This window comes from Scyliorhinus canicula, chromosome 1 (assembly GCF_902713615.1).
Source record: "Scyliorhinus canicula chromosome 1, sScyCan1.1, whole genome shotgun sequence".
NCBI classification, from domain to species: Eukaryota; Metazoa; Chordata; class Chondrichthyes; order Carcharhiniformes; family Scyliorhinidae; genus Scyliorhinus; species Scyliorhinus canicula.
This window is the reverse complement of record NC_052146.1, coordinates 177952185-177967341: the sequence shown is the minus strand read 5'-3', so window position 1 is coordinate 177967341 and position 15157 is coordinate 177952185. Positions and strand designations below refer to the sequence as shown.

At 50.1% G+C, this 15157-nt stretch overlaps 1 protein-coding gene across 2 annotated transcripts in view; it reads left to right on the top strand.

Annotated features, from left to right (window-relative positions):
- The window catches only part of LOC119969583 (plasminogen-like), a 160190-nt gene that overhangs the window by 126872 nt on the left and 18161 nt on the right, over window positions 1–15157 (top strand). For both annotated transcript variants that reach the window (XM_038803378.1, XM_038803387.1), the window contains 2 exons: window positions 5563–5750; window positions 12946–13094. In XM_038803378.1, coding sequence (XP_038659306.1) covers window positions 5563–5750; window positions 12946–13094 — 337 coding nt within the window. The remainder of the gene's footprint in view (window positions 1–5562; window positions 5751–12945; window positions 13095–15157) is intronic.

Below are 15157 nucleotides of genomic sequence, written 5' to 3'. Positions count from 1 at the left end.
TAACCAACACCCCCAGCCCGCCTTACCCCCTCCTCCCGTCCTGCCTTCCCCCTTTTTAATCCCCCCTCCCCCTCTGCTGACACCTCAATCCTCCTTAAAGAACTGTAAGAAGTCTTAGAACACCAGGTTAAAGTCCAACAGGTTTGTTTAGAATCACTAGCTTTCGGAGCACTGCTCCTTCCTCAGGTGAATCAGGAAGGAGCAGTGCTCTGAAAGCTAGTGATTCAAAACAAACCTGTTGGACTTTAACCTGGTGTTGTAAGACTTCTTACTGTACTCACCCCAGTCCAATACCAGCATCCCCACATCATGGCTCCTTAAAAAAGTCAATAAACGGCTTCCACCTCCGAGTGAACCCATTGACCGATGCCCTCAAGATGAACTTGATCCTCTCCAACCTCAGGAATTCCGCTAGGCCACTCACCCACAGCCCGACTTTCTTCGCCTCCTTGATCGGCAGCTGTGCAGGATTCTCTGGCGGGTGATCTGGGAAGTAAAGGTTAGGGAATTGGACACCCTCCTTGAAGAGTTCTGGCTGATCTGAAACCCTGAAGACTGCCATTTTTGGACATGGCTCCACCCTCACTCTCACAACCCTGGACATGACCCCAAAGAAGGTGGTCCAGTACCCGACAAGTCTGGGGCATGGCCAGACAATGTGGCTGTTGTTGGCTGGGCTTTAACCTGGTGTTGTAAGACTTCTTACTGTACTCACCCCAGTCCAACGCCGGCATCGCTACATCATGGCTCCTTACAATGTGGCTGTTGTTGGCTGGGCTTCCCTGGCACCGTTCGCATTTATCCTACACTTCTGGAAAATACCCTCATGCAAGTTCTGGTTAGGTACTGTCTGTGCTCCACCTTAAACTGTGGTAGGCTCAGCCCTGAACACGTGGGGGTGAAGTTTTCCCTGTGCAATGCTTCGATCCAGAGTCTTCTCCGTATTTCTATGCCTAGTTTCCTCTGTGCCTAGTTTCTCTTCCCTCGGTTGCCCACGTCCAGCAGTTCTTCCACTAATAAGTCCTGGTATCTGGGGGTAGGTTGTTGTTTCCTTGCGGAGGAAGTTTTTTGATCTGAATGTATCTCAGGTCGTTTTCTCTTGGCAACTGGAACCTCTCTGTGAGTTCCCCAGGGTCACTACTCTAACAACCTTGTACATGTTCTTAACCGTCAAAGTCACTTCGTCCTGTCTCCACCTTTTGAAGGTGGCATATATTATTGCAGGAGTGAACCTGTGGTTGTTGCAGATGGGGGCCACGGTGGACACCTTAGTTTGGCCGAAGTGTTGCCTCCTTTGGTACCACTTCCAGGGTGTGGGTATTACCACTGAGCTCCTCGAGTATTTGGCTGGGGGGCTGCGGGTTGGGAGAGCTGTGGCTAGTGCTTGGAGGGACATCCCTATGAAGGAACTCTCCTCAATCTTCACCCACTCTGCTTCCGGTTCCTTAACCAATCCTGTACTCTTTCTGCAATTGCCGCCTAGTGGCAGATCTGTAGGTGCAGGAGGGTCCAGCCTGCCATGTTTCTTTTCCTTTGCAGCACCTTCTTTTGGATCCTCGGGCTCTTTCACCCTTGCCCACACAAACAGCACGATTAGTTTGTCGACTGTGTTGATAAAGGCCTTGGGGATGTAGATCAGGAAGGATCAAAACAGGAAGAGGAACTTGGGCAGTATGTTCATTTTGATCGTCTGTATTCTTCCTGCGAGGGAGAGTGGGAATGGGCCCTTTTTGCAGGTCCTTTTTGACTTCTCCACCAGACTTGTCAAGTTCCATTTGTGGATCCGTGTCCAGTCGTGTGCTGTTTGGATCCTCAGGTAGCGGAATGTGGTCTGGGTTTGCTTAAACGGCCTATCCATCCTGTTGTCCATCAGGTGGGACAACACCGACCTGATGCCAATTAGGGAGGCATCACACATGATCAGGAGTGGTCTTGAAGGACTCGGAGAGGGAAGGGGGGGAAAGACTGAGGGAGTGGGAAGGGGTAGAGGGACTAAGGGAGAGGGAATGGGTGGAAGGACTGAGGGAAATGTGGGGGAGAGATTGGGTGAGAGGACTGAGGCAGAGGGAAGGTGGTAAAGTTTCAGGGGAAGGGGCATTCTGTGTGGGGGAGGGGGCGATGTGGGACAGGGTAGCAGAGCTGCTCTTGGTCAGGCCTCCTAGTTGATAAAACGGGAAGTGATGAGGTTGTCCCATGTACGGCTAGCCCGGTCCTGCCCTGCTAGCTTAGGCTCCATGCCAGAATTCTCTTGGACACCATTGTGTTGGCTGACATGGTAGCACAGTGGTTAGCACTGTTGCTGCATAGCGTCTGGGACCTGAGTTCGATTCCCGGCTTGGGTAACTGTCTGTGCAGAGTCTGCACGTTCTCCCCATGTCTGCATGGGTTTCCTCTGGGTGCTGTGGCTTCCTCCCACAGGTCCATCCGAAAGACGTGCTTGTGAGGTGAATTTGACATTCTGCGTTCTCCCTCAGTGTACTCGAACAGGCGCCGGAGTGTGGCGACTAGAGGATTTTCACAGTAACTTCATTGCAGTGTTAATGTAAGCCTACTTGTGACAATAATAACCTGGGGCATGCCAGCAGTGGTAGAAAATCTCACTGCCCGGGCATCTTGTTGGCCCTGGTCTGGGTTGAAGGTAATGTAGTCCAATGCCCATATGCAAAGGGAAGTCGTTACACAGCAGATGCACCTGTACCCGGATGTTGGTGATATCCCACATAGATGCCTGCTCAAGTCCTGGAATGAACCAGAGGCATAAATGTTCAGGGTGTCTGTCACCTTGACAACCACTGGGTGTGGGTCTCCTCCTCCAAATCGCTTTGGTGAAAGATGCACCTACATCTGGCACAGGTGGCGCACAGTCTCCCTGGTGAGCCGAAGTTGGCAGTGGCACAGGCAGTGGCAGCTCCTCAAAGGACAGACGCAGACGGGTATACACATGGTCTGATGTGGCCCCTCCTTCACACCGCCTCGGCCTTTTGGATGGCCGGCACTTGAGCCTCACCAGCTGGCCCATGCTCTTCTTGGGCAGGCTCCACGTGTGCAGAATCCTCCTTATGCTGACCATGGTGCCCGAGGTCTATGCATTCGCAACTGCAGCAGAGGCAAGGTAGATAGCGAGCATTACTGGCTGCAGTCCAATGTCCATATATCTGTGGGTGGAGAGGAAATAGACAGAGAACGTTAGCAAGGTGAAGATTCCCTTAGCCATCCAATGCCACCAGGTTATATGGTCAGCCTGAGTGTACTGCTACGCCACCCTCAACATGTCATTCCTCATTCAAGATGATGTCATCCGCATTGCACCCCTGTCCCCATCAGTGACTGGCACCTGGCCTGTGATGTGGGGAGCCTCTGTCCTCACCACCCGTCCCTACCAACAGTGGTACTGGTTGCTGCTGAAACCCATGTTGGCGATAGGCTCTGCGGCCTCTGTCCTATTTCTCCCAGTGTGGTCGACTGTGAGTCTCCTCACTGGATGGGCCGTGTCTTTTCCTGCCAGCTGGGTGGCAACCCATTGTGTAGTGGAGACTTTTGCTGGCAGTCACCTTCACGTTAAGAGGCAGGTCCTACAGATGGGAGTGAGCGAGGGATGCGTGCAGTTACTGGCACCTTACTGCAGTGTTATACGGGTTCTACACACAGGTTATGACAGAGAGCTGGTTATGGTTCCTGGCTGGGATCAGGATGAGTGGGGTCAAGGGTGTGATGTACAGGCAGGGCTTGGAGATAGCTCGTGATCCTCAAGGGTTGGCTAGCTGATGGTGTTATTGGTGACGTTTCTACTCTGAGAGGAGTGGTGTGCCAGGGAGGTTCCAACGGCCGTGGTGCATGTGCCCTTCGTTTGGGGTGAGCACTGCTAATCCACTGCTTTGTGTACTATAGTGCTGAGCTTCTAAGGAGTGCACTGAGGATTGGCAACACTTCGTAGGCCGGTGGTTGAACATGGCTACACACATCCCCTTGATGATACTGCTGGGGTATGAAAGTTTCTAGAGGGTCGGCTGGGTAGCTTCCCAAATGACCAGGAGCCCTCTGAGCAAACAATGATACAATGAGCAGTCAGTTGTATTAATAGAAAGGAGCATGTAAGTTGCAGCAAAGGGGTGGGTTTAAATGGGCAGCATAGCATTGTTGCCTCGCAGCTCCAGGGTCCCGGGTTCAATTCCAGCCTCGGGTGTGTGGAGTTTGCACTTTCTCCCCATGTCTGCATGGGTTTCCTCCGGGTACTCCAGTTTCCTCCCACCGTACAAAGATGCGCAGATTAGGTGGATTGGCCTGGCTAAATTGACCCTTCGTATCCAAAAGCTCAGGTGGGGTTACTGGGTTACGGGGATAGGGTAGTCGTGGGCTTAAGTAGGAAGCTCTTTCCAAGGGAGGGTGCAGACTTGAAGGGCTGAATGGCTTCCTTCTGCACTGTAAATTCTATGAAATTAAATAATGCAGCAATAGGGTCTAAGCCAGGCCACCCTGATCCCGAGGGGCCACCCCGAGTCCATGCACTTGCCACCAAGTCATTCTCCACGACTCCCTGAGGTCCAGGCAGACAACACCTCAGCAAGGCCGAAATATTTTGAGAATATTCTTACCTGCATGGTCCCTCTCAAGAGCCAAGGCACCTAGGTCCTGCTTGATGCCGCCGCCAGTGGGGAACCAAAGCATCGCAACTGGATCGGCACCAGCACCAATCCCATTTTCTGCTTGACACAACGGGCGGGATTCTCTCACCCCGGGGCCGGGCCGGAGAATTGGCGGGACCGGTGCGAAGCGCGCCACTCCGCCCCGATGTCGGTCCGCCGATTCTCTGGAGAATCGGTGCCAGTCGGGGGCCGCTCCACAGGGCCCCTCCGGCAATTTTTGGCCTTGGATGGGCCGAGCGGCTACGCAAGAAAAGCCGTGTCACACCGCCAGCGTTCACACCTGCTCTTACCGGGCAAGGCCTCGGAATGGATGCATCTGGGGACGGCCTGGTTGGGGATGAGGGGGGTCCAAACCCGAAGGGGGGAGGCCTCTGCTGTGGCCTGGCCCGCAATCGGGGCCTACCGATCGGCGGACCGGCCCCTCAGGCTGGGGGCCTCTTTTGTTCCGCGCCGGCCCCTGTAGCCCTATGCCATGTTGCATCGGGGCCGGCGCGGAGAAGGGAGCCACTGCGCATGTGCTCTTTGGCACCGGTCCCACTGCGCCTATGCGCATTGGTGCCGGCCCCACTGCGCATTCGCGGATCTGCAGCGCCCATCTGGCGCTGGGGATCAGCAGCTGGTGCGGCATAGGTTGCTCCAGTGCCGTGCTGGCCCCCTGTCGGGGTCAGAGTTGCTGCTCCTGAGGCCATGTTAATGCCATCGGGAAATGCGACGGCGTTTACGACGGCATCAATACTTAGCCTCAGGATCAGCGAATCCCGCCAAACATTCTACGTCCAATTGTGAATCTTGCTACCAGTGTCGGGCAATGGAGATAAACAACATCACATGCTTGAAAGCTTTTTCTGCAGGAATGAAATTAAGTTTGTCTGAAATATAACCGTGAGTGATTGTTGATGTTTTCACTTTCAACCTCCAGGGGACTGGTTGGCAATTATTGCAGAAATCCTGATCAGGATAGCGCACCTTGGTGCTACACAACTGATCCTTCAGTCCGATGGGAATACTGCAGGATTTCAAAGTGCAACACCGGACAACCTCAACCCCCCACCATTCCTGTGCATGGTGGAGATGATGAGGCATCACAATCATCTGATGGTCAACCAGGTAATTAGGGATAACTTAATTAGGAAGTCATCTAATCTTTAATTTTTTGCAAAGCCAGAAAGGCCTCGTCACAAAGGCACCTGAACCCAGAATCCGGAACCCACCACTTTCATCAGAGGAGTGGGGGCAATGACAGCGATATATTCCACAGGTATATTTCACACATCCACAGTTCATGGAGGAAGTGGCACATTTAAAAGTGCAATTGCTTTCAAAGAGAAGCAATTTTAGTGAAACATGACTCATGAACTTTACGAATTTGATTGCAAGATCAAAAGCTAAGTTATTTTGAAAGCTAAGCGACCCTTCTGGAGAGGTCAGGCACCCCTTTGAATGAAGGCTTGATCCCCTTTTGGAGAGGTCAGGTACCCTTTTGGGATAGTTAAGAGTAGACATGAATGTGCATGAAAAGTGGATGAGGGATGGAATTCTCCAGTCGTTATGATTCATTGTTCCAGCCGGCAGCACACCCCACACCTGTGGGTTTTCCCGGCGGCATGGGCGAATAAATCCCATTGACATGCGGTGGGAGTATAGAATCCGCCACCAGTGAACGGTGCGCTACCAGAAACACGTGGCGAGGGAATGGGAGAATCTCGGCCAAGGTCTATGAGGGGCCTCACGGTAGCATGGTGGTTAGCATCAATGTTTCACAGCTCCAGGGTCCCAGGTTCGATTACCGGCTGGGTCACTGTCTGTGTGGAGTCTGCACGTCCTCCCCGTGTGTGCGTGGGTTTCCTCCGGGTGCTCCGGTTTCCTCCCACAGTCCAAAGATGTGCGGGTTAGGTGGATTGGCCATGCTAAATTGCCCGTAGTGTAAGGTTAATGGGGGGATTGTTGGGTTACGGGTATATGGGTTACGTGGGTTTAAGTAGGGTGATCATTGCTCGGCACAACATCGAGGGCTGAAGGGCCTGTTCTGTGCTGTACTGTTCTATGTTCTATGAAAAGCTGTCAAGCCATTTAAATCGCTGCATACTAAATTTTGAAAATATAGGCTACAGTTGAAAAAAAATCAACAGATTTCAACAGATCTTTATTGACCTACGCCTGAGGACCATCATAATTTTTTTTGATTGCTTCCACAACCTGTAATTATCATAATGAGGAGCCTATAAATTCACAGTTTGATTGGCACTTCCATGTGGGCAAAAAGAGAGTAGCTATCTTTTATGTGGGGTTATGAATACAAATGTTTATTTTTATAAAGGATTAAGGGCACCATCCTACAACCCGCTGCACCGGCAAAGCAGCTCACCAGAGTGCAGCATGGCCGTGGGAAGCTGGGACACCCTGCTCCCGGGATCTACCCGGCTCACAAAGCCTCGCGGGATTCAACTCAATCTCATGAGACGTTGCAATGTGAATTCCACCCAATGGCAGCTAGCCTCACTCGAATGTGCCGATTCCCTGAGGCTTTAGGATTCAACCTCTTTGCCTCAGAGACCTCAGGTGAGCGCCATTTGGTACTGGTCCCCACAAATGGGGACCAGATGGAACGGCACTCATGAGGGCCTTCAAGGGGATCGGAGACGCCCAGCTGCATGTCCCTTGGGCAGGGTGGTGCCCTGGCACTGCCAAGATACCCAGATGAGACTGTCAGCGGCCAGGGTGTCATTTCTGCGCACGTGATCGGCTGGGGTTGCCCGGAATGGTTGGTGGTGGTGGTGGTCAAGGACCCTTCCATATTGCGTTTGGCTTGGGGAGAGGTTGAGGATTGCTTCGGGGGCCTAATATCCTTTATTCTTCAAAAAACTATCTATCTTAAATCTTGAAAACATTTATTGAAGAAGCCTCAACTGCTTCAGTGGGCAGGGAATTCCACAGATTGACAACCTTTTGGGTGAAGAAGTTCCTCCTAAACTCAGTCCTAAATCTACTTCCCTTATTTTGAGGGTAATCCTCCTAGTTCTGCTTTCATCTGCCAGTGGAAACAACTTCTCCACATCTATCCTATCTATTCCCTTCATAATTTTATATGTTTCTATAAGATCCCCCTGCATCCTTTTAAATTCCAATGAGTACAGTCCCAGTCTACTCAACCTCTCCTCGTAATCCAACCCCCTCAACTCTGGGATTAACCCAGTGAATCTCCTCTGCACACCCTCCTGTGCCAGTACGTATTTTCTCAGGTAAGGAAACCAAAACTAAATACAATACTCCAGGTGTGGCCTCACTAACACCCTATACAGTTGTAGCGTAACCTCCTTAGTCTTAAACTCCATCCCTCCAGCAATGAAGGAAAATGAAAATCGCTTATTGTCACAAGTAGGCTTCAAATGAAGTTACTGTGACAAGCCCCTAGTAGCCACATTCCGGTGCCTGTTCGGGAATTGAACCCGCGCTGCTGGCCCTATTCTGCTTTACAAGCCAGTTGTTTAACCCACTGTGCTAAGCCAGCTCCTGCAACAAAACTCCATTCGCCTTCTTAATCACCTGTTGCACAAGTAAACCAACTTTTTGCGACTCGTGCACTAGGACACCCAGGTCCGTCTGGCACAGCAGCATGTTTTAATATTTTATCATTTAAATAATAATCCCTTTTACTGTTATTCCTACCAAAATGGATAACCTCACATTTGTGAAGATTTTATTCCATCTGCCGGACCCCAGCCTATTCACTTAAACTATCCAAATCCCTCTGCAGACTTCTAGTATCCTCTGCACCTTTTGCTTTACCACTCACCTTAGTGTCATCTGCAAACTTGGACACATTGGGCGGAATTCTCGACCGTGGATATCTAAGGAAATAAGGCTGGCGTCAAGGCGGCGCGCTGATAATGACACGGCCGGCGGCGCCTTAGTGACGTCAGCCGTACATACGCAGGTTGGCCGGCTCCAACTCGCGCATGCGTGGTTGTCGTCTTCCCCTCCGCTGCCCCGCAAGACATGGCGGCTTGATCTTGTGGGGCGGTGGAGGGGAAAGAGTGCGTCTCTTGGAGACGCCGGCCCGACGATCGGTGGGCAACAATCGCGGGCCAGTCCCCTCCCAAGCACGGCCGTGGTGCTCAATCTCCTCTCCACCCCCCACAGGCCCCAAACTCACCTTTGGCGCTATGTTCATGCCGGCAGTGACCAGGTGTGGTTGCCGCCGGCGTGAACAGGTCGGGAAAGGCAGGCCGTTCGGCCCATCCGGGCCGGAGAATCGCGGGTCGCCGTGAAAAACGGCAACCCACGATTCTCCGAGCGGCGTACCACAAAACGCGACACGCCATTTTGGGGGGTGTAGAAGAATCGCGGGGGGTGCCAGAGCGGCCCTCCCGCGATTCTCCCAGCCGGCCTGGGGAGCGGAGAATCGCGCCCATTGCACTTGGTCCCCAACTCCAAATCATCTATGTAAATTGTGAATAATTGTGGGCCCAACACGGATCCCTGAGGGACACCACTAGCTACTGATTGCCAACCAGAGAAACACCCATTAATCCTCACTCTTTGCTTTCTATTAATTAACCAATCCTCTATCCATGCTACTACTTTACCCTTAATGCCATGCATCTTTATCTTATGCAGCAACCTTTTGCCTGGCACCTTGTCAAAAGCTTTCTGGAAATCCAGATATACCACATCCATTGGTTCCCCGTTGTCTGCCGCACTGGTAATGTCCACAAAAAATTCCACTAAATTAGTTAGGCATGAACTGCCCTTTTTCAACCCATGTTGCTTCTGCCCAATGGGACAATTTCCATCCAGATGCCTCGCTATTTCTTCCTTGATGATAGATCACAGCATCTTCCCTGCTACCGAAGTTAAGCTAACTGGCCTATTATTGCCTACCTCCTTTTTTAAACAGTGGTAAACAGTGGCTAATTTCCAATCCACCCAGACCACCCCAGAGTCTAGTGAATTTTGGTAAATTATCACGAGTGCATTTGCAATTTCCCTAGCATCTCCTTTAGCACTCTGGGATGCATTCCATCAGGGCCAGGAGACTTGTCTACCTTTAGCCCCATGAGCGTGCCCATCACTACGTCCTTATGATAACAATCCTCTCAAGGTCCTCACCTGTCATAGCCTCATTTCCATCAGTCACTGGCATGTTATTTGTGTCTTCCACTGTGAAGACCGACCCAAAAAACCTGTTCAGTTCCTGAGCCATTTCCTCATCTCCCATTATTACATCTCCCTTCTCATCCTCGAAAGGACCAATATTTACCTTAGCCACTCTTTTTTGTTTTATATATTTGTAGAAACTTTTACTATCTTTTTATATTCTGAGCACGTTTACTCTCATAATCTATCATCTTCATAGCTTTTTTAGCAGCCTTCTGTTGCCCCCTAAAAATTTCCCAATCCTCTCGTCTCCCACTATTCTTTGCCACTTTGTATGCTTTTTCCTTCAATTTGATACTCTCCCTTATTTCCTTAGATATCCACGGTTGATTTCCCCTTTTTCTACTGTCCTTTCGTTTTGTTGGTATAAACTTTTGCTGAGCACTGTGAAAAATCACTTAGAAGGTTCTCCACTGTTCCTCAACTGTTTCACCATAAAGTTTGTGCTCCCAGTCTACCTTAGCCAGCTCTTCTCTCATCCCATTGTAATAGAACATAGAACAGTACAGCACAGAACAGGCCCTTCGGCCCTCGATGTTGTGCCGAGCCATGATCACCCTACTCAAACCCACGTATCCACCCTATACCCGTAACCCAACAACCCCCCCCCTTTAACCTTACTTTTTTTTTAGGACACTACGGGCAATTTTAGCATGGCCAATCCACCTAACCCGCACATCTTTGGACTGTGGGAGGAAACCGGAGCACCCGGAGGAAACCCACGCACACACGGGGAGGGCGTGCAGACTCCGCACAGACAGTGACCCAGCCGGGAATCGAACCTGGGACCCTGGAGCTGTGAAGCATTTATGCTAACCACCATGCTACCGTGTTGCCCCTAATCTTCTTTGTTTAAGCTCAAAACACTAGTGTTTGATTTTACCTTCTCACCTTACATCTATATTTTAAATTCCACCATATTGTGATCGCTCCTTCCGAGAGGATCCCTATCTATGACATCATTAATCAATCCTGTCTCAATACATAGGACCAGATCTAAGATCGCTTGTTCACTCGTAGGTTCCATTACAGACTGTCCTAGGAACCTATCGTGGATACATTCTATAAACTCCTCCTCAAGGCTGCCTTGACCGACCTTGTTAAACCAATCGACATGTAGATTAAAATCCCCCGTGATAACTGCTATCCTATTTCTACATGCATCAGTTATTCCTTTGGTTATTGCCCGCCCCACCGTGATGCTACTATTTGGTGGCCTATAGACTACTCCTATCAGTGACTTTTTCACCTTAGTATTCCTGATTTCCACCCAAATGGATTCACCCTTATCCTCTATAGCACCAATGTCATCTGTCACTACTGCCCAGACGTCATTCTTAAATAACAGAGCTACACCATCTCCCTTACCATCCATTCTGTCCTTCTGAATCGTTTGATACCCTTGGATATTTAATTCCCAGTCGAGACGATCCTTTAACCATGTTTCAGTAATAGCCACTAAATCATAGTCATTCACGATAATTTGCGCCATCAACCTGTTTACCTTATTCCGAATACTACGAGCATTCAGGTAAAGTACCGTTATGTTGGCTTTTATACCTCCATTTTGAATCTTAACACCACTATCAGTTACCTCTCCTAAGTTATTTTTCCTTTTAACTTTTCTCCTAATTTTCCTTATCATTGAACCCATATCTTCATGTAATGACCTGGTTCTTCACTTTCCATTTATGTTTTTACTTCCCGTTTTATTCCTTTTAGTATTACTGGGCCTATTCACTGAGCTCTCCTTAGATACTGTACCTTGTACTGCAGCCCTTTTTGTTTTTTGAATATGGTTTTGCCTAGGTGCAGACCGTCCTGTTTGTACTGGTCCAACCTCCCCCAGAACTGGTTCCAATGCCCCATGAATTTGAATCCCTCCCTCTTGCACCATCTCTCGAGCCACACATTCATCCTAGCTATCCTGACATTCCTACTCTGACTAATTCGTGGCACTGGTAGCAAACCTGAGATAACTCATTTGAGTTTCCACTTTTTAGTTTAACTCCTAACTCCCTGAATTCAGCTTGGATGACCTCATCCCATTTTCTACCAATACCGTTGGTGCCTATGTGCACCACGACAGCTGGCTGTTCACCTCCCCCCAAATATGTCCTGCAGCCGCTCCGAGACATCCTTGACCCTTGCACCAGGGAGGTAACATGCCATCCTGGAGTCTTGATTGCACCACACAACCACCTGTCTATTCCCCTCATGATTGAGTCCCCTATCACTATAGCCCTGCCATTCTTCTTCCTCCTCTCCTGCACAGCAAAGCCAGCCAAGGTGCCATGAACCTGGCTGCTTTCCCCTGGTGAGCCATCTCCCTCAACAGTATCCAAAACGCTATATCTGTTTTGCAGGAAGATGATTGCAGGGGACACCCTTGTTCTTCCTACTCTTGTTCTGTCTTTTGCTCACCCATTTTCTATCTCCCTCAGTAATTTTCACCTGCGGTGTGACCAACTCAGCGAACGTGCTATCCACGACGTCCTCAGCATCGCGGAAGCTCCAAAGTGACTCCACCCGCAGCTCCAGAGCCTTCAAGCAATCTAACAGGAGCTGCAGCTGGACACACTTCCTGCGCGTGAAGGGGTCAGGGACACCAGAAAGGTCCCTGAACTCCCACATTTCACACACAGAGCATGGCACGGGTCTGTGTTCTCCTGACCCTGAACTTAACTTATATATTATTGTTATTATTTTTAAAAACTTGTTTTTGTTTCTCGCCTTATTATACCGATTTCATTTTTAAACTTTAATTTCTAAACTTCAAATTCTTACCTTCACGTACCACTAACCTTCACTTTCACAACAGATGCCAAATAGTTTTTTTTATCACCTACCTTCCCAGGATGCTCCCATGTTTTCTCCCTGCTTCCGGTGATGCACTGTGGATCTCTCCCTGCAGATTAGCAATTACAAAGCCAGAAGAAGAAAACAAAACAAAAAGGGAAAAAGCACCTTCTCCCACTCTGCACCGAAGTACCACACTGCCCCAGATGACCAAGTTCCAATTCCCACTCTGGCTGTCTCACTCACTCAGGATGTCTCGACTTCACCGTGCACAAAGCTTACTGAGGGTGTCACAATGAAAGAGATGAAAGACATTTTTTTGCCTTTGTTAATTATATTTTGCCAGATTGTCAAGTAGGTAATGGAGTGTCATATCGTGGGACAAGATCAACCACATCAAGTGGCAGGACATGCCAGAAGTGGTCAGCAATGACTCCCCATTCTCATCGAACCTTCACTCCTGAAACACACCCTAATGCCGGACTGGAGGGAAACGTGAGTTGACTGTGTGATCTGCTGAAATAAGTCCTCGGCCGAGGTAGTATAATGTTTCAAAGATTCAACATTTGTTCAAAACTGGCCTGTCCTTTTCATCACAAAAATTACCTTGTATTAGTTGAACACACCTTCATGCAGGATTGTACAATAGGGCAAGTGAAGGAATTGTAGGGGTTAAAGGAGACTGCAAAGTGGATCATATAATTATAGAAATGTTGATACATTTGATCCATGGAGGGGATTTTAATACAACTTGCCGTGGGCGAAAATGGCACCCACGAGACCACAGGAATGAGAATCACAATGGCGACATCTCATCCTTGGATTTTCCCCGCCCCTTGGCAATTATGCGGCGAGGTTCCTGCCCAGGTCCTTTAAATACATTAAAATAAATTCATGTATTCAAAGGGCTTGCCTGCCATATGTCCCCCCAGGTGATGAATTTTCCCCTCACTGACATGACATTGCGTCGGTGAGGTTTACAACAGCTTTTGCAAAACATGCAGTCGATGGGAACCTACTGGGGTTGCAAAAGTAAGTATAGCCCCTGGGATGGGAGGGATTTGCCTTCAGTGTGACACACCAGTCCATATCCTTATGCCCTTTGCATGTAATTAAATACTTGCAACCTTTCTCTTTATGCATCCAGCGTTAATCCTGAATTTACAACCCTCATTTTCGCTGCAACAATGGAAGCAAACTGTGGCACTTGGAAAAGTTTTCCATGTTAGCTTTCTTGTTAATTAAAAATACTGCAGATCACTGAGTCTAAGCTTTGAAGCACACACATTAGTTATGCACCTCTCCTTGTTTTTACACTTAAATTTGTATTTCCTATTCCAAGAGATTTTAGTTGGGATAGCGAGCCAGCATAATACCGAAGAAAGTGGTGTACTTTAATTGCATGGTTCATAAATTGCACTTTCAATGCAAGTGTGAGGGCCCCTGAGGAATGTGCAACTCTCCCAACAGAAGGTACAATTGGGGTTGTGGACCATATAAGTTTCTATCCATTACAATTCATAATGAGATGGTATCGTAGAATGGTTAACTCACAAGCAGGTAATTTTGCCCGTTTATGTACATGTCAGCTGCTTGCAAGAGCAATTCATTTTGTCTCCATTCCCTACCTTTTACTTGTAGTCCTGCATTTTGTTTTGTCTTCGGATAACTATCGAAGTCTCTTTTAAAACCCACGATTGAATCCGCCTCCGACCCACTCTCTTGAGCGGTGGATTCCAGATCCGAACCTTGGGCAAAATTCTCTGCAGACCGTCGTAACGCCGATTTCCGGCGAGCAAAATTGGTGTAGATGACTCCGGCGTGGGGGCCTTCTTTTAGGCAGCTTTTCTCCGTTCCCGGAGGGGCCAGCAGCGGACTGACGCGATACGCGTCAGTTTCACCAGCTGCGGAAGTGGTGAGACCCGGCGTTTTTTTGGGAGGGGGGGGGGGGGAGGAGGAGAGAGACTGACCCGGCGTTTGGGGGGGGGGGAGGAGGAGAGAGACAGACCGGCATTTGGGGGGGGGGGGGGGAGAGAGAGACAGACCGGCAGTGGGGGGGGGGGGAGGAGGAGGAGAGAGACAGACCGGCATTTTGGGGGGGGGGAGAGAGAGACAGACCGGCATTTTGGGGGGGGGGGGGGAGGAGAGAGACTGACCCGGCGTTTGGGGGGGGGGGAGGAGGAGAGAGACAGACCGGCATTTTGGGGGGGGGGGAGAGAGAGAGAGACAGACCGGCATTGGGGGGGGAGAGGAGGAGGAGAGAGACAGACCGGCATTTGGGGGGGGGGGGGGGGGAGGAGAGAGACTAACCCGGCGTTGGGGGGGGGGGGGAGGAGGAGAGAGACAGACCGGCATTTGGGGGGGGGGAGAGAGAGAGACAGACCGGCATTTGGGGGGGGGGGGGGGGGGGGGGGGGGGAGGAGGAGGAGAGAGCCAGACCGGCGTTTGGGGGGTGGGGGAGGAGGAGAGAGACAGACCGGCATTTTGGGGGGGGGGGAGGAGGAGAGAGACAGACCGGCATTTTGGGGGGGGGGGAGGAGGAGAGAGACAGACCCGGC